Source organism: Pangasianodon hypophthalmus, chromosome 2 (genome assembly GCF_027358585.1).
Source record: "Pangasianodon hypophthalmus isolate fPanHyp1 chromosome 2, fPanHyp1.pri, whole genome shotgun sequence".
NCBI classification, from domain to species: Eukaryota; Metazoa; Chordata; class Actinopteri; order Siluriformes; family Pangasiidae; genus Pangasianodon; species Pangasianodon hypophthalmus.
This window is the reverse complement of record NC_069711.1, coordinates 10,561,091-10,581,308: the sequence shown is the minus strand read 5'-3', so window position 1 is coordinate 10,581,308 and position 20,218 is coordinate 10,561,091. Positions and strand designations below refer to the sequence as shown.

Sequence of the window (20,218 nt, the reverse complement as noted above, 5' to 3'; positions counted from 1 at the left end):
GGGTGGTTTTTATGCTTCATATCTTTATATTTCTTCTCTTCAGAAATTGAGAATTCTTTTTTTTTGTTACTGCTAAAATATTGATGCACCAAAAATCATATATTTTCAAAGTGTTCATTTTGTTTGACTTGGGGAAGATTCTCCATAGTAAGAGACAGAGAGTAAGACAGAGAAATGCAATTATAGAGGGTTTTGCTCGCAGTTTTACGACAAATACTTAATGAAAAAACCCCATGGGGGTGATAGAATCCTATATTTAATTAAGGATTTATAAAATATTTAATATGGAGGAGAGAATTTTAGCTCTCTGTCCATGTCTATTGAGAAACTGGAAGCTGCAATAGAAGGTGAATAATAATGAAGAAAGAGAGAAAGAGAGATGGCTGATGGTGGTATAGGGTGGTAGATCAAGGAAAATGGCTTTCAGTGACATTAGAAAAAAAAGGCCTGGCAGATTTATAAGGGCTTTTGAAGTTCGCTCTTAAATTCCCATGTTTAGTCTTACCTTTAGCAGAGGGTCAGAGGAAAGTGAAAGGATAATTCCAGGCTCTTTTTCAGATTACCCCAAGTTCTGCTAGAAGTTTAGAGTAAATGATCAAGAATCAATGCACAAAAGTCTAGGATATAAAAACACCTCCTACCTGATGACATGTAATAAAAATCTGGTGCCAGGATTTATTATATACTTTTTTAGTACTCTTGAAATGTATATAATTTGTGAAAGAGATCAGTGGTTTAATTTGATCTGTGTACTATTATGCCCTTGGGAAATCTGGGAAGTTACTTTAAGTAAGGGTTACTTCTTCTTTACAGATTGTAGTGATTTTGAGATTTGTAAGCGTCTGTTCCCTTACACCAATTTCACTTTTGACTGGCAGATCCACTCAGACTCAGATGAAGGTGATGGCTCTATCAAGTACACCATATCTGGTGAAGGCGCAGGGACTATCTTTATCATTGATGAGGTCACAGGGGACATTCACGCCACCGAGAGGTTGGACCGTGAGGAGAAAGCCTTCTACACATTACGAGCACAGGCTCGAGACCGCCAGAATGACGCCCCACTCGAACCCGAGTCCGAGTTTGTCATCAAGGTCCAGGATATCAATGACAGCGAGCCCAAATTCCTGGAGGGGCCATACATCGGAAGTGTGGCTGAGCTGTCTCCTATTGGTAAGAGGAAACTCTTTAAATCTCTTAACTAATTTTAAGGCCAAAAGTGGATTCATACTAAAATACTAAAACTAAAATTAATTTTGAAATCACGTTTCTATTCTATTAAGGCTATTTTACCTGAGACTAACAAATGAAATGAAATGAAATTCTTAAAAATGACTGATCTGTGATACAATAATTGTGAAACAAAGCAAATGTCATTCTTGGTCTGATTCACTTTAATGTTTTAATTTTATTTAAATACATGACATTAATGCTATGAAATCTAAATAGATCTAAAGATCCTGTGTCAGTGGGACATTAGTGACCAGAACATGATGGTTATTCTGGAGGACTAATCAGAGAACTTCTGCTTGACTAATTCCTCACTGTTGTTTCGACGAGTGGGAATGTGCTCAGTTGTGCTGAGTAGACTTTTCTTGTAGATCGGCTCTTGTGTCTGTCTGTACAGACATATTTATTCATGGGATTCTGCTTTTCAATTTCCTACTGAATGCTATTTGTTTATTAGAACAAAATAGGGGCAGGTTACAGTCCTCCCGTTCTCTACAACAGGGAACTTACTGATTGGAATTAATTCCTGCTTCCTCAGCATAGTGGAGGCTGAGCCAGCGGCAGCACTTTCTCAAACGAGAAGGAGAGAGAGTGAGATAAAGCAAGGGAGGGAGAGTACTTAATGTTTGTGCCATCTTCACTTCTCCTCCCCCTTGTTTCTCCACCTCTCACATTAACCAAGCACACTGTTCATGTTTTATACATTAAACTGAGCAGCAAGCCTAATGAGATAACATCACTGCTTTGTTAGCATTTTAATGCTTAGCTCTCTTGCAGAGCAATTGTTAATGTCGTCAATGTTTGCTTCTCCATGATAAGGTCACGCCTCGCTGTCAAAGCAAGGCATTCTGATAGCCCAGTCAGACAGAAAGAAGAATAGTTGGCTCACTTTACCTTGACACTCCAAGATGAATGGATGCATTTCAGAACATAATGTTATGTAGTGGTGTGTTTCTCTTTAGTTGCTTGAGCACAAAGCAGCAACACAGACAGTCAAAAGATCTCTATAATTCCTGCATGCAGTCTACCTTGACACTTTACCTGCACCTGAAAAATTAACAGAATATACCTTAATTGCAGACTTCTTTAAAAGCATCGCCAGTCAAGCTATGATTTATGTAGTGGTCGTATATTCTTTTTACTACACCAATATAAATAATTTCACAAGTTTCATTGTGGTTACATAATATTTTCTAGGTTGTACTTAAACACAGTAAGCACAGTTTGCATTCATTTTCGCACTTTATATTCTATGTGTTACGTCACTGTCTACATGGGTTGAAAACACAAACTACATTTTTCAAGATCTTCAGCACAACAGTGAAGTACAAAGCCAGTTACCTGCCTCATCACGTAACCAATAACCCAGCTCACAGTCACCAGATTACTAATTCAGCTCACCTATTCACAGTTACTGGCAAGCTTCATATCTCTTCAGCAAACGGTAGTTCTTTGCAAACTCTTGCTCCCGCTTTGTGCCAGTGATGATTCTAATCCTTTGTTCTGCTATCTGCTATTCTTGGATATGGGTTGTTTAAGCTTACAATCTAATTTTGCCTAGTTAGGTCTTTTTCTGAGGTTGCCTGACATTTTGCCCAGTTAATGTTCAGAGTCTGTTTTGCCCTTTGGATTTATCTTCCTTGAGCTTGTAACTCAATAACTCAGTAACTGTATAATTGCTGATGGTAGATTGGTGTTCTGACAAACTATTAGTAAATAATCAGGGCTGGAAAAGACAAAGTTTAGCATTGTCTTTTATCTCGGTGTCATTTCTAATAGTAACAAAGTAATATTACCTAAGAGGCAGGTATACAATCTTCGTAAACCTGTTTCTGCCATTGAATAAAAAATAATATTTTTAGTATTAGTTTATTAAAGTTTCTGTATCAACATCATTTTACTGTGGTCAAGCTGATTTCATATAAGATATCTGCTGCACATTTGCACCTGCTATGAGTTGTCACTCAAAAAATATGACAAAAGAGTCTTCTTTTTTATCAAATTAAAATGGCAGATGAGACAATCGACATATGTATGAATCTTGAATGATGGACAGTAGTGTAGGTGTTTTGACCCCCCCCAGGAGCCCATCTCTTTCTCGCCATCTCACATTAGTAATCATTTGGCCGGTGCTCTCTTCTTGATTTTTCTGGCTGTACTGCGAGCGGTGTGACCATAGATCAGAAAGATCAATTTCCACATTTGTTGGTGTGGAATATAGGAGACTTTTCACTTTCACATCAGTGGAGTGACATACCCTTCCCATTGGATTAGCTTTGGTACCCAGGGTGCTCACAAATTGTGTGTGAGTCTCATTGGATCCCCTGGAACGACTGAGTCTGTGTGTGCTCCTTTTTCTGGACAATTGGCTACTGTACAGACAGTCCCACCAGCAGGTGTTTAGCCAGACAAATGTCCTGATTGTGCATGTGAAAGTGCTAGGACTAAAAGGCAATCAGAATTCTTTTGCAGGCTGTTCTATGGCATGAGGCAATGCCATTTGAGACTTCTTGTCAAAGAACACTGCCATCTCAATTATGGAAGCAGTCATGAAATTGCGAGTGGCCAATATGCAGACTTTACATCTGGCTCTACATCTGGCTGAGATGTTCTTACTGTGTATGTGTATGCCACAAAAAGTGTATGCCACATAACATTTTGGCTGAATGCTCAGTGCCTGCCAGCCATATCGCAAAGTCAGTTGTCACTAGTGTGCGCACACTGAGGCATTGGTCCAGTCCACTTTTTTTTTTCTCTGGAAAAAAAAGATTCTCAACATCAGCTATTAATGACATTTGTGTGGCTAGTGCTGTAACACTTTCAGGAACCCTTAAAGGTGGGCAGTCACAGGGTTCTGAATGAATGCTTGGTCAAACCAATAGCGGTATGAATTTTTGCCACTACTGCTGCAGTGGATGCTGTACTGCATCCAACAGTATATGAAACTAGTGTGTTGATAGCCACATTCTATTCGATCAGACCATTGTTCCACCTATGAATATTACTTACAAGCCCATTGTACCCGCTACCCATGAAACCAGACTTGCAGTCCCCCTTGTGGCACCACAGACCACAAATTATGGGTACAGCTCCTGGGAGTGACCCTGGCATACTCGAATGCGCATAAAGCTTCAGCCACTCTTGTGAGTATGAGTGCAGCATCTACACATTGTATGCAGGCAAGTAGAAAGCTTTCTCGCTATGTGCAAAACACTGGGAATGAACCTATTATCGACAGAAAACAATGTTTTTGAGATTAGGCAGAGTCAACTAAAAGCATTGCTTCTGGGTCTATCCTAAAGTGTATATGGCAAAATTGTCTGTTTACAGAACAGACTGACTATTTACATGTTGGGAACTCAGAAATGTTTGTAGAGGTGGACAACATCTCCTTTATGCAAAGTTGGCTTTCACTTAAGACAGCATTGTGCTGGCCATCATTATGACCAGTGAGTAGGCAAATTGTTCGCATTATTTTGTGGAATGTTTCCTTGGCACACATTGGGCCCCTTAATACCAAACAACCAATGCCATGTCCTGTCTGAGTATTGTTGCTGACCATGTTCATCTCCCTCTGGCAGGTGTTCCCAAACTTTTTGGACAAACGGCCCCAAATAAATATTATAACTTTTGTGCCTCGAGCCTTGACCACCCTACACGACTACTGAATATTTTATTATGTAAGTAATATACATATGTTATGCTTTCAGTAGGTTTGAGAGCTACATGAGTGGTTTTTAAAATTCAAACAGTAACCTTAATAGGAAAACCAGGTTAGTTTTAGTATTCAATAATGGTCTAGAATAGTACATGCAGTTTGAGACACAATGCTAGTTTGTTTAGCAGAAGTAGATGGATGGAGAAATTTGTTCATTTTTATTGCTGATCTGCACTATTTCCAGCAAGCATAAAAGCACAAGTCATCTCAAACTGAGTCCTCCCCATTTACCAAATCGGAATCCAATAGAGCACCTTTATGATGTGCTAGAATGGCAGATTCGCAGCATGGACCAGAATCACAGAGGAACACCTTGTGGAATCCATGATCAGAGGGGTCCTACCTAGTGGTACTATGATGTTCCTAAAGTGTATATAATAGTATCTCAGTGCTCAGTGCTGAAGCATGTCAAACAAAGGCTCTATGACTAGGGACAAAAAAATTAACCTTAATTACTTTCAGCCATTTACTGCTACAAATATTCTAACTGACCATTACTTCACTTGTCCCAGCTAATAAGGCTAATTGTCACATGACAGACAAAGTTAATTTAATAGTGTGGCCCTAGCAGTGGCACTTTTCTAATGAAAACTACAGATGTGTAAACCGAGTGATCTGTGGAAATATGAGATTTAATCACAGCTAGTGGCTGAGCATGAGCACCGCTGTGTTTTATTACTGCGACAGCGAATGCTCTGCTATAATAATAAAAGCATAATCACAGACAAGCCCACCGCATATTTATTTTCCCTTGCCACTCTCTGTCTTGTTACCACTATCTCTTATGCTCACTGTATTGGGCCTTTTCTGAGGAGCTAACATAAGTTGAATTTGTTTGTATATAATTTAGACTGCTTTGAACGTCCTTCTTGGATAATGCAGTGAGAGAGTGTGAATGGGAAAGTCAGAAAAGTAGGCGAGTAGTGTGGAATATGTTTACTACCTGACATTGTCAAAGGATGGGTGAAAAGGGATTACACCCCAGGGCCCTGCATTTGAAGGGCTGAGCTTGGGGGTAGGGTGGCTGGGGCAGAATGGGAGATGCTCTGACTATGGTTCAGCTAAAATTGTAGTAAGATATTGCATGTAAAATAATGTTGAGATTAAATTTTGCAATCAATAAGAAAATGGAAAACAGCTACTAAGAATAATTAAGTGTTTTTTTGAAAAGCATTACTTTTAGTCATTGTAAATCACTAATTTTATGGATAGTGTGCTTTACCGATTAACAAATAAAACCCAGAAGGTGCTCCTTTTGATTTAGCTGAGGACAGGCTATGTTGAGCAGCAAAGAGGTGTATATATCTTAAATGGAAATTTTTTTCCAGTGGCAGAAAGCAGCAACTATAAAGAAAACCTTGGCAGATCTGTCAGAGTTTGTAAAATAAATTATTGTGTTATTGGTCATAGAGAGATTGGCGATAGAAAGAAACATTGCTATCAGTAATCATCTGCTCGCTTCTATTCTGTATGTGAAGTATATTTTATTTCTATCCACTCTGTTAATTGTAATATTATTTTTAGACATTAAAAGAATTGGAAATATTGTTATAGAAATATTGGGGGACATATATTCACCTATAGTCATGTATTCACCTATACACTCTTATGCACATACCTGCATATTTTTGCGCCTTTCACTTTTTTTTAATTAAAATGTAATGCTTTTACAATTTTAAATTCTGAGAAGAGCTGTTACTCAATCAGAAATATGCCAATTTAATTTACCAATTACAGTAAGCTTGCATTATAAATGGGCATCTAGAGTATTCTAGTGTTTGTATTTTAATTTGCTATGTGTCCACCATTAAATCTTGGAAAGATCATCTATCTGGCACATTGCAGACCCATGCCCACACAGTAATGGAGCATACTTAGTGATTTGCTCTGTGACACTCTGCAGGAGTCTTAAAGACAGGGACTCTTATTACTTCTACGTATTCGAAGACTCACATCTTAGACTTGCATAGTTAGTGAACTCGCATAGTAATCTTTGGTAAACTACTTTGGCAATTCAAGTCTTTAAGTATAGAAAAAAAGCATAATTTGCTTATTTGTGTGTGCACACCATATGCCATATTCCCTCAGCCTGGGCCCTGCAATAAAAATACCACCCTGAGTCCCACATTCCACTTGAGACTGCTCTGTACCTGGTAATGGAATTACCAAGTAATTATCAGCAAAGGTGTGGATTTCCTTTGGAGAGGATTGAATTTGTGCATTTCAGTCTACAAGAAGCCAAGGGCTCTGTCTACCCACGTTCTTCTGCTCAAATTTAAAACAATTAACTTTTTTTTTAACCATAAACAGAGATATAAACAGTATACTCACTGCAAAAAACTCAGTGTATATGTTCGTCTTTGCATATGTATACATTTATTTTGGATATAGTAAAAAAATAAGTCTGGTTTCTCTGGAAACCTTGTGTACTGCACAATTTTTACTACATCCACCATCATTTCTGAAGTACTCTGTGGTTACTTCCTAGATTCCTCTTCAGATTTTTATATGTATACTCCCCCAAACTACTGTACATGTATATTACTATTACAAACTATAAATTAAACAACATGTGTACGTGTAGTAAGATAATGGGCCTTGGCCTGTTTACTGTTTGGCATGCCATACAATGTGTTGTATATCTCAAGCCCATGCATGTATAGGATTGGGCAAAAGCCCTAGGCACGTTCTGTAAAGTGAAGATGCCTCCAAAAATAATAAAATTAAGATTTTAAGGATCAAAATACAGTTAAAAAATATTCAGAAACAGGCAAAAAATTAATTGATCTTTGTATTTAACACTACATAAATTCTCTTATGTACACTGTTGTGCAGTTTTTTTTTGTTGGTAGATTGTTTCAGACTTCTTAGAGAACCTGCTGCAGTTCTTCTGGGCGCCTTAAGTCTTTTTCATAGTACTTTATACACAAGGTTATGCATACAAAGGTTGCAAACATTACATCCAACACACAAATCATACTTGAAACACTGGATAGATTTCAGTGCTTTTTGGTTCCATCTTTCAATCCCATACTCTTGGCTGTCCTATTCATTCTACACACACATAAATAACATAATTTGTGGTGAAGTGTATTTCCAGCAAAAATGATGTCAGCACTGATAGGCAGTTTTTCTAAGTCAAGTCCAACAAAAATGAACATCTCTTTTTCCCTCAGCCCTTTAATGAATCAGGAACACCGCTTTTAACATCCTCACATCGTTAAAATTAATGTAGTCCTTTCACAAAGAGAAGAAAAAGTATGAAGTAAACACATGCAAAATGGTAATGACCTCAGCACTTCTGAACAAGCTATAATGCATCAAATTCAGAGTCATGTTTCAGAGTTGAGCTGAAACCTGTGGCCCTCAGTGTGAACTGGCAGCTTTCAGCTTTCAAAACCAACATTTCAGACCCCACCATTGTTTGGCTTGTTATTTAGATGAAAGCTGTAAAGTCTAGCCATGAAAAGACAAGATGAAACACCTGTAGGCCTTAATGCAATTTTATATAATAAGACCTTATAAAAGAATAATTCAGCATGTTGGTAAGCACAGTTCTTTAAGGCTCACTTTTTTCATTTCACGGTTTATTTAATAGTTCTGTATGTTGGAATAATCAGGAGCCCCCCCCACCCCCCATTTTCACTGCAAGCTGTTTAAAGACATAAGAATCATAAGAAGCATAGAAATCACTTTGCTGAAGTGCATATTGAAGAAAAGACTAAGAGGACCCACTAGCTAGAAGCAAAGTGATGCTCTATAGCTTAAAGAGGAGTATTTAGCAGTCTATTCCGTTAAAATTTAACAGGTGGCTCAACCACACAGTTACACACATAATTCCAATATATACTTTGTCCTTAATCTCAAGGGATTACAGTGAGTGTTCTGACATAATACATTGACAAAGGGACTCTTTCAGTTTTTGAAATATAGCTTTGAAATTGGTAGGGAAACCAGACGTTGATATCACCAGCACTACTCTTCATTCATCAAGTTACCAAACTAAAACGTCGAAGGATAGTAAAAAGATAAAAAAGATAAAAAAAGGTATAATATTTCAGTCATGTCCCTTTATTTATGTGTGAGTTGTGTTAATACATGTTACTATATGGTTACCAAGTCTCAAAAGTGAAGTGATTTAGCAGGAGTTCACTGGCTGCTGTCAGTCAGCAATTTCATGAGCATAAAGTTTTATCAGGATAACTTGTTGTTTTACAGCAAACATCAAAATGACGATACATCCAAAATATATCAATAAACAAGAAATCCTCACTCATGAACCACAGTCCTTAGGGTTCAATTTCCATATATAAGAAAAAAGGAAAGCGACAAACTAGGCAAGCTCACAAATTGAGCATGGATTAAACTTTTTTGAAAATATGTGGACTAAAGTTTGACATGGCTGTCATAATGAATTTAATGAATAATAATGAGTAATTAATGCTGTTTGAATACTGTCTCTATTAATAATATTTATGTATTTGATATGCACTTATATATGCTTTATATGCATAGTTAAGTGGTAGGCAACCACACACTGCTAGAACAGCTGATAGATGTGTTTTTCCAGCTTTTTTCCCCCCATATATGTCATATATGCCTGTTTATTTTGGCTCAAAACCCTTGAATAATTGAAAAAAAAAAAAAAAAGATGCGTCCAGGCTATTGCAGTTTTTGGTTCAAGAGATTTACTGTTTTGCTTTCCAGATTCAGCATGTTTACAGACAAAGTCATACGACTGAGTTCAAAACACAGCAAACTGACATCTTTCAGTTCTATAAAGTCCACACCACAAACAGATTTACGATGCCAGAATCCGTAGTTTATAAATCAAAATAGGCTACATCAGCCCTACCATATAACATTATAACATTATAACATCTGATTTCAGGTTCTTTATATTCTTTATGCTGATTTTATTTAAGCAAGTTTAACTGTAAGAGGGGGTTGGAACTGTTGCTCACTCTGCCATCTTGTGAGCAACTGTGTGCTTTGATGCTTTATGTGAACTCGTGAGTGCGTATTAATTAGGGCTGGGTGAAATGACAATGTAATATCATTATTACTATAAATTATAACAATATGCTTTTATGAGATATGCATAATGTTATCTTTTTAATTATTTTTTGTGCTTTTTTAACAAAATTTAAATATAATAACAACCTGTGGAAGCAGCCAATATGGTGTTAAAATTTTGTACAGAATCTATAGTTTTTTTTTCTTTTTTCTTCTTTTCACTGTTAAATATGTATTTATTTATTTTTCTATATATTTGTTTACTTATTTATTTAAATAAACCTATTATTATTATGGTTAGTATGTTTAATATAATACAATTTCTGAACTATATACTGTATATGCAGTTACTTTCAGCAGCTGTTACATTTTTGAGTCTATGTGTTTGGGGCTTATGTTCGTGTGTCTGGGGTAAAAGTTGTGCTTTCATATGAATGTTTATTTATTTGTGTATTTATTAATCTATTCATTATGTGTACATGCCTCTGAATTTATAAGTCTTCATGCCCGCTGGGATATTTATACCGTCTCCTTATCCCAGAAAAGAGCTGTTCAATCTGGCAGAAGCTGCAGCTGATGGATGGATGCATCATGATTGATGCGCTAGTTTGCCAGAGACCTTAGCCATAGACACACAGGCTAGGTCATGAAGGCCGTGCCTATGCTGTCTCGCTTCCAATTTAATGCTATCCATGCTGATTGACAAAGCTCACTCTGACCCAATGTTTCATCTACCACAAATGGTGCAAATGACGGACTGCCACAGACAAACTACTTTGGCAGAGCAAGGAAGCTATAAAATATGCTTGTGGCACAATTAAACACTGGGAATCTGTATCAGGAACTGAATGATCAAATATGGTGGTTGAAATGACATGATTAAATGCTTAATTTCTTATAAGTAAGAGATTATGAATGGAGACTGATTCTGAATCATTGGAAGTGTGGAGTGGACGTCTGGCATGTGGAAGTGTATAAAATGTGGGTGGTGGGGACATGTCTTCATCACATTTTAGAAAGTCTTGCTTTTCATAAAGAATTTTACACTTATTTTATTTATGTACAGTAAAAATATGAGGTAATTGAGAAAACAGTATGTATAGCTACAATAAGCAAAATTATTTCTGAATGAGCTTCATTGATAGTTTATTGGTGGTTGAATTTCAGTAATGATCTATTCAGCTTAGAGGTTCAAACACAGTATATCATCAGTATATCAATTAGCATATCCATCAGAGCAAAAGTATGAAACAAGAAGTGCTTCAGTCGATCACGCTTTGGTGATTTAGTTACATTATGATTGCCTATTAGTGCCATATGATAAGTGGAGAGTTGTTATTGTTAACACTGCATTAAAAGTGTTGGTACAGTGTTAGGAACAGTATGTGTGCTACTGTAGTCTGTGCTACTGTTTCTATATTTAAACAGAATATAAGATAGAAGAAGTTAAACAAGAAGTTAAACAAGTTTAAACAAAGGCAAGATGTTAAACTATAATAAACTAGATGTTAAACTATAGCTAGCTACTTTACACACAAACACACACATGCTGACTGTGCCATCTTTTCTTGGCTTCATCTGTGAAGTATTCCCATCACCATATTGCCATATGAGTTGTAGTAATAACCACAGCAGTGTTTTTTTCCAGTGGTGGATTTGATGCCAAATTTGCCAATATAGCTAGCTATAGACTACACATTTTTTCGCCAGTTGCTGTATGTATAAAGACGATAACGCAGACAGAGAATCCATTTTTTATTCACACTTTTGTTTTTCAGTGAAACAACTGAACAATAGCACAGGCTTTAGCACATTTATTTTGTGGAGGCAAGTTGTACTGTGACCATTGTGTGACCTGGACCAGTGTATAATTTGATGGGTTATCTAAGGAAGGAGCTCTGTGTGAGAATATTCTTTTTTCAGCTATGAACCAGCAAGTTACACAAATAAATAAATAAATAAATAAATAAATAAATAAATTTGTTGTACAAAGCACAGTTCTCATTCTATTTCTAAAGTGCACTTTAAAAAAAAGAAGGCGTAGTAACTTGTGGTTTACTGCAATCATGAACGAACAATTAGATGTTTATACTGCACTATGATTTAATTCATCATTATGAACCTTTTTCTTTAATTGATCCAACATCTTTCCTCCAGGCCTGCCCTCATCCTTGTCCCCAGCTCATTTCAGAATAAAGTTATTGGTGTAACCACTCAACTATTTTATTTCATAATAATAGTAACACATTACATTTTATAATCACTAAATGGACAATAGTGACAATGATTAGTGACTGCTATTAAAAACTCTTACTCATTGTTGGGTGCACCTAAATAAATAAATACATACTGTACATACATACATACATACATACATACATAAACAAATAAATAAATAAAATGAAAAAGGGTGGTTGTAATTGTTAAAATCTATGTTGTTACCATAGTCTCTGGATGAAAAACGAACATGGCTTAATCCTTGTAGGAGTTAATCTAGAATGTCAGTTAGCAGGTCATTGACTTTTATGATGTGACAATTTTTCCACCCATCTACTCTTTCCTCCTCCTTTTCTTCGTATTTCACTGCTTCACTGCCCTGTTTTTATGTGGGCCAGTGAAGAATGAATCATGAAGGAAGTGTTGGTGAATTAACTTTTCATGTGAAAACACCTCAGCTTTTATGGGTGCACTAAATGATCCATAATGCACAGAGATTTGGGAAGGAGGCTCTTAGACTGGGTGATTAAGACAGGGCTGTGAAGAGGAGAGAGAGAGAGAGAGAATGAATGAGTGAGATATAGAGTCTGGCTGTGTGTTTGTATTGTTACTGTAGCCAGACAAACGCAAATCTCTTTTATGACACTGGCTTTTAAATAGCTGTCAGTCTGGGGTCTCACACTGGGCAACCTCCTCCGGCCTCACTGCATGCTGTAATTGAGCCATCTTCCTTCCCCAGAGTGCCATCATCTGCTGCTTGAAACAGATTTTGTTGACACCATCTGTGCATAAATCTCATGCAAGAAAAACAATAACTTCAGGAATACAGACTCTGATAGGGAGCAGTGAAATTAATTTCACATTGAAGACTTTCTGTCTGTTCACATCTATGTACAGACAGATAACAAAGGGAAAAAGTATTTTAGTAAGGTGCTGGGCCACCAGAAGAGGATCAGTGTGCCTTGGCACCCAAATCTCTGAAACTGTACATTCTTCCAAATGATATTTCCTCAATTGCTGCTTTGATGAAGGTGGTGGAAAATGCTGTCATAGCATGTAAATTTACATAATTGGATGGGGACATTGTCATCCTGGAAGAGACCACTCCCAACAGGATAAGAAATGTTCTTCAAAAGGATTAAGGGGATCAGTCAGAATAAGTTTATATTTTCAAATCTATAAACAATGACACACAGTTACAAGTGCAAGAGAAAAAGTGAAACAACTGACTTTTTTACGAATCCCTCTGTATATTTTATGCTGCTCTGGCCTAATCTCTGACAGCACCAGTCAGAAACGAAAGCACCCTGTGGCCTCCCAGCACCGATGCTTTTTAATCAACTTCCATTCCCATGTGTTAAAGAACCAGACAGTCCAGGTGATGAGGGCACATCCGTTGAGCTCCACTGATGTGTTCGAGATCATGGCCTCGGGCTGATACATCATTTTGTTTCTCGATCTAGGAGTCACCTGGTTCCGGCAAAGGTGTTGGTGTAATAAATGCGCTGTTTTGTTTTTTTTTATTTCTAGTTTGGTTCTGATTTTATGGTTGTTGAGTAACTGAAGCAGCAGTATAATTAAAGTACAAAGAAATGTGCCATGTAGAGTTCCCAACCCATCCTGTGGAACGTGGTAGTTATATGGATTTATGCATGAATGCCAGATTTGGGTTACAACAGTGCACCAGGGAAGCAAGGAGCAAGAGCAGACTCTGTAAACAAGCCGAAAGAAATGTGTTTTGCCGCTAGAACAATATTTGCACTGTGGTAGAACGCAGAGGGAACTCAAACATAAATTCTTCACACTCGAAGGCACAGGATTTCAGCTCATTTTATGTCCCTGAGCATAGTAAAGACTGTTAGCCCACTAGTTCTTGGTAAACACTCCCCAATTTCAAAGACTAAAATTCTGGATGCGTTAAGACTCCTAAGATTTTTTCTTTCCTCTTATGTATTTCCTTGAATCACCAAAAATTCTGGGCACACAAACTAGTAAGTAATGACTTTTAGAGAATCTGCAGCAATGCATTAATAAGAAGCGGTGCGTCTGCTTCCTGTTCCTGCTAAAGTATAAATACAGTGAAATAGTATTTGCATTTATATAGTTTTCTCACCTGTAGTATTAACCAACGTGTGTCAAGCTGGCAAACAGCTAAGCATCACCATAAATATTACCTGCGGAAAATTAAGATAAGGAACTGATCCTGGGAAGGAGTATGGCTTCTTCATTTCTATCTCACAATCTATGCTTAAAAGTCATTGTTTACTGAGAGGGGAAAAAACACAATCTTACATGAGCTGCTTTTGAATGCAATATGGCTGGGTTTGAAAGTGATCCGTATGCACACAATTCTGTATTTGCATTTTGAAATTTCATACGAAGAGGCAGATGGTGTTCAATTTTTGAAAACTGGGAAGACCATTTTGTGGAAGCTGGTGCTAGTCACCATTTTATAAATATTTCAGAAAATCAATTCCTCAATAATAATAACAATAATAATACTTGGATATTACCTTTCTGCTTTAGTGAAAAAGTGGACGGTTGTACAAAACAGGCCAACATATCAGAATAGCCACTGTATTTTAATCAGTCATTTGATATTTGCAGAGGTTTTGCTTATCTTTTAGTCAGTCTTTCATATAACAAAATTGAACCTGAGGACTGAAAACTAACCTCTTAAAGTCAAACAGCTTAAAGTCAGAAGGTTAGATTGTGAAGGTGGTTCAGCGACTCTTATGATAAAACAATGTCCCTTTTCTTTGCTGCATGTTGGGAGCCAGCTCTGATGACAGGAGACAAACAGGACCCTGCCACTTCCGTTTAATTAACCTAATTAGCATAGCATTATGGTGTGACTGGACAGTAGTGTGACAGGTCTAGGGAGGAGAGTGTAACGGTGACCTTTTTGCAGACACCACCAGCTGTCAGCAATTACAGGCAGCCTAGATAGAGCCTTCTGCTCCCTTGCCTCTACTGCCACCCATGCTTCACATCCATTCCTCCAGGCTAGTGCTAGCAGAATGTTCACTATTTGTCAGCCCACAAGAAGGTTAGTATGTAACATTACCAAAATAATCTTCCTGTAATGTTTTAAAAACATCTGCGCTAATAATAATTTGGTTCACAAATTACATGTTCTTAGAACATTTCTCACACAATGGTCCAAGTTAGACAAAAACAGACAAACAAAACAATTTTCATGTTAACATTTCAACACCTAAAAATGTTGCAACAGTGTTGTAGCAATATTATATTAACATTATAGGAAAACATTCTTAAAACACCCAGAAAACCCTACTGAATGGTCTTTGAATTGAAACAAAGTTTAGAAAGCTTTCTTCTCATGTAAAATTGTTTGTTGGGGCCTACCTGGATGAACAAAGTTTATATTAATCTTTTTATCCTGCACACAAACAATTAAGCAATATCACATGAACAAGAGTGTGGTTATACTGAATATCGGCACGGCTGTGATTCGCCACAGGGTATCCTGCAGGGGTTATAACCGCACGATTGCGAGTGCAGTATTGCTGTTATACAACAGTTCTATAAACAAGAAATTAATATCGAGTGTGTGAAATTTTGGACACAATATGGCCAAATGTTCTGTTTATTTTTGCTCCGCTAGCAGAAATAGATCCCAAAGAAGCCTATATATTACATTGTAGGACTATATTACGTTGGCTAGCTAGCTCACAACAATTTGTACATTTCCATTAAATGCGCTTCCAGTGAAATTGGTGTCTTTTCTTCCTTTTCATCTTTAACTAATGAACTTTCATATTTTAAGCCTAAAGTTATATTCCTGAAAAGTATCATTTGCCAAATTTGCTGATGATGTCCCTAACAGGTTTCGATGGAATTTTACATGGCGAACACAGGCGAATGGAGTGATACAAACAATGAAATTTCCCAGTGTGGTTATAGGAAATATATGCACTCTTGGAACACCACTCAACCAATCAGATTAGTGGACTGGAACTAACTGTGTATAATAATCATTATATAGGATTTTTGTTTTATAGTCTTTAGGCTTTGCTTAAATTAATCATGAGACAAAATGTAAATGTAGTTTGCACTGTGAGCTTGGGGTTTGCTGAGGCGCAGAGGCGAACACAACAAAGAATTCATTCACACAAACCATCAACAAAGCAGTATTTAAACAAAAACAACTTAGCACTAATGAGGCAGGGATTTCAACAAAAACACAGCAGTGTATGACTTGTGTTTGTTTGTCATGTCAAACAACAGTTGGGACTCATCATTTATTAATTCTGTGTTGGCAGGTACATCAGTAATGAAAGTGATGGCCTCAGACGCAGATGACCCGACCTACGGGAGCAGTGCCAGGATAGTGTACAGTGTTTTGGATGGAGAAAAGTTCTTCACTGTTGATAGACAGACTGGTAAGAAAGACATTCAGTGCATTTCAGGTCTTTCCTATGAGTGTCACTTAGTGCAGTCTTTTTTATATTCATCTGTCATGTAAGTTTTTTATTCCTCATTTTATAATGCACAGCATTAAGAATTAAATGCAGGACATTTCCAAAGAGGCCACATTTTCACTGAGGAGTTTCTTTGAAAGTGTCTGAGAATATAACTGCTAAGACTGCAGTCTGTCACACAGAGCATATGATAACCAGAAATGAGCCCACTTTCATTAAATCTACATGGTGTAAGTCAGACAGTACTCCTGTTACTGGTTTCTCACTTTCTTATTTAAAATGCATAGTAATAAACACTCAGAGCCAATTTTCCAGATTTAACTATCGTAATCTTTCATGTGGAGCATATATGACAACCAGAATAGAGCCTACCACCATTAACTCCATCAGTCAGATACGCTCAGTGGCAGTTTTCAGGTTGAAGGTTAAGCTTATCGTGGGACTAAATTAGTGGCAGTGGGAATTCTTGGATAAAAATCCTTTGCGGGGATCATCTCTGTCCTGACATCCACCAATATCAGCCTCCATCTTATTATTTAATAAAACTAAAAAAAAAATAATAAAATAAAACTGCAGCCTCAGCTGAGTGTTTTTGACAGACAGGGAGAAAAGATTAGGATTAGGTCAGCTAGTCAGCACATAATCTCTAGTTATAGCACCTTATAATGTTTCCAGCTAATTTAACATACAAAATATTCATAATATGCTTATAGGATAAAATAAACTCTTTCTTTTTCTCCAGTGACATATCTTCCAGCTATATTTGCATTTTTCAGTGCGTTGTCAGGAAATCCCTCTCAGGGATATCGTTCAACATCTTTTGTTTTCTGTTTCACGAGCTTAGGGTCTTGATTTTGCCTGACTGAGAATCCTAGTTATGTAACCGGTATCTGAGACCTTTCAGTAAAGTCACAAAGTGTTCTATGATGAAATATGAAGTTTAATTTGCAATAACTACAACTGTCATATAGCCTCCTTTCCTTCAGAAGCTATTGCCAGATCAGCAATGGTTCCTAACGACAAGGAGCTCAGACAATTATCCAGGGTGTGTTTTAGTTCACCCCTTTCACTCCTTTTCAGAGGTCATAATTTCTGAGCCCCCAGAGAGATGCCAACCATAGTGCGGAGGCATGCCGCAATGGCTGCCACATACACCATTAAAGTAAATGGAAACTAGCCATTGTCTAGCAGTGCCTGAAGAATGGTTAGTATTCTACCTCAGCTTCTACCTAAAGGCATACGAGGCCCTTAGGTTGCGCCTTAAAGATCTGACTTGTCACGACATTGTCCTAGCAGACTAGCATGTGACGGCATCTCAGAATTGGTAAAAAGTATTTTATGGGCCAATGGACTGCTGTTTATTCTGGCTGGTTGTTCTGTGTTCTGATCTCACACCAGGGGGCCTCACAGCCAGTAAAGGACACTCTAGCTCTTGCATCACCAGCAAGTTAGAATCTGTGCCCTTCTCTGAGATGAGGGCATTTTTAGGGTTTATTTAGGGTGCAGCCAAGGCTTATAACCCATTTTTGAAAGTCTGCAAGCTTCAGCAAGCCCAAGGGAACTACTGATGCAGCTGTCGTTAACAATCCTAGCACAATCAGCAGAGCCAGTACCACACATAACAGTCTGGCTGTACCTGATTGGTGAGACCAATAATGGTCGTCACACATTAGGGTGACAGTGTCGGTATCATTCTTAATGAATCCAACTTCAATGAATTGTGTGGACTATTTTAATATTAGGGACCCTGAGCTCCATAATGTAAGCAAGGAAGGTCCAAATATGGCAGTATCCTGATGCCTGTGGCCATCAGAGGAGATAAGACATCCTACATTTGTATCAAAAACACCCGAAGCAGTGAAGAGAGGCCAAAGGATTAAACTTTGAAATCATCTGTGTTCTGGCGTGAGAAGAACATGGAAAAAGTGTACATTGAGATCCACCAATGTCCAGTGATTGCATGGCATGAATTACGTTTGACAACTTTCACATACATAACCAGATCATCACTCTCAAATCTACAATTGCATGGAAACCGCTGTCCTTTGACTACATTCAAAGTACATTGAGTAGAACCCTTTGTACCAAACAGTCAGGTGCTCCTTTTTCAACATGCCTTTGTCCAAGAGACTGCTTGGGTCAGAGTGGCAATCTTGCTGTAGTCCTGAGTCCTGATATTGTTGCCGATTGTGAAACTGGAGTTTGTATTGTTGTGACGTTGTCAGGTCGCCATATTGCTGTGTGCCCTATTATCACCGGTACTGCTCTACAACCAAACACTTTCTCTTTAAGGTGGTCAATAAACAGGCAGTGAACACATAGTCAGTGCTTGTCTTTAGCTTCCAGAGCATTCAAAGATTACAAGCAAGAATCCTGCAGCTTGTTTCATTTATCACTCAGATAACCAAGAGCAGTATATGTTATAGTAGAGGAAAAGCCACTCAAACACACTAGCAGTATGTAGCCAAAGGTCCACTAGTCAGATGGTGGGTGATGTGGAAAACACTGAGGACGAAACTGACCTGTGGGGAGAATGTGGGGTGAAATGAAAGAAAATCAATTCCAGTTCCTGTGATGGGTGTTACAAGATCCAGCCAACGTACCAGGCTGAGCAGTGAACAGCAAGTTCAAAGGAAACCCAGCAAAGAAATCCCACCATGTTAGCAGCACTTAGTCACAGGCTCACCGGTTGGTAGATGTCAGGGTGAGTATGGATAAAGTCTGAGCCAACAACCCTGAAGGAAGATCTGAGGGAAGATGGAGGGAACTCCAGCCCCAATGTGAGCATTTGTGGACTCCAGCTAAGTTAGCAGGCTAGGAAGAGCATGTGGTATGATGAAGGAGACCCACTCAGCCATGCTAGTGGCATGTATGCACAGGCCCACTGGTTAGCTACCATAGATGGCAGGGGATGTGAATTCTTGGAGAAGATGGTGCTAAAGGGAAAAAACTGGAGCAGAAGAATGAGGTGACTGCTGTCACTGAGCACAGTATAGATCAGTAGTACCTAACTCATGATGGAGTGCCTCAGCTTTCTCCAAAAAGGGTGCTAGAATCTAAGAAGGAACTTAACTCACCACAGCAGACGAGATGGTTGGAGATAGGATTCTATTGCTAACTTTGGAAGACAGGATACCTGTTGCTCCAAACATAGTCACAAGCCACTATGCAGATAGCTCCCTATGGGCTGACGTGTACAAAGTAAGAGGAAGAAGAATAAGGCTGTATGACAGCAGTATTTATTGACTTTGTTAGAATGTCTTGGCATGTATGCATACAAGCACAAGAAGGTATTCAGGCCATTCTCATTCCTCCTGCTGGTTAGAAGGGGTAAAATAAAAGCATGAAGAGTGGTATTTTGTTGAAATATGTGACAAATTGGAAACCAAGTGAAGAAAATTGTAACATAATATGTACCATTGCAAGAGCTGTACAGTATCTTCAAATGCTATGTTTTATTATTGGTTTGCCTGCTTTAATATCACGGAGTAGTGGAAATGATTTCTGCCTTCTCCTATGTTCTTGATGCTTGAAGCTGTTGTCTCTGCCACTGTGTTATGAACAGAGATATGCTGTTGTACACAAACATTTT

The 20,218-nt window shown here is 37.9% G+C and overlaps 1 protein-coding gene across 2 annotated transcripts in view; it reads left to right on the top strand.

Moving 5' to 3' along the window:
• Positions 1–20,218, top strand: part of LOC113532783 (cadherin-22) — a 190,811-nt gene that overhangs the window by 101,702 nt on the left and 68,891 nt on the right. For both annotated transcript variants that reach the window (XM_026924421.3, XM_053229740.1), the window contains 2 exons: positions 879–1,173; positions 16,468–16,587. In XM_026924421.3, the coding sequence (XP_026780222.3) occupies positions 879–1,173; positions 16,468–16,587 (415 nt within the window). The remainder of the gene's footprint in view (positions 1–878; positions 1,174–16,467; positions 16,588–20,218) is intronic.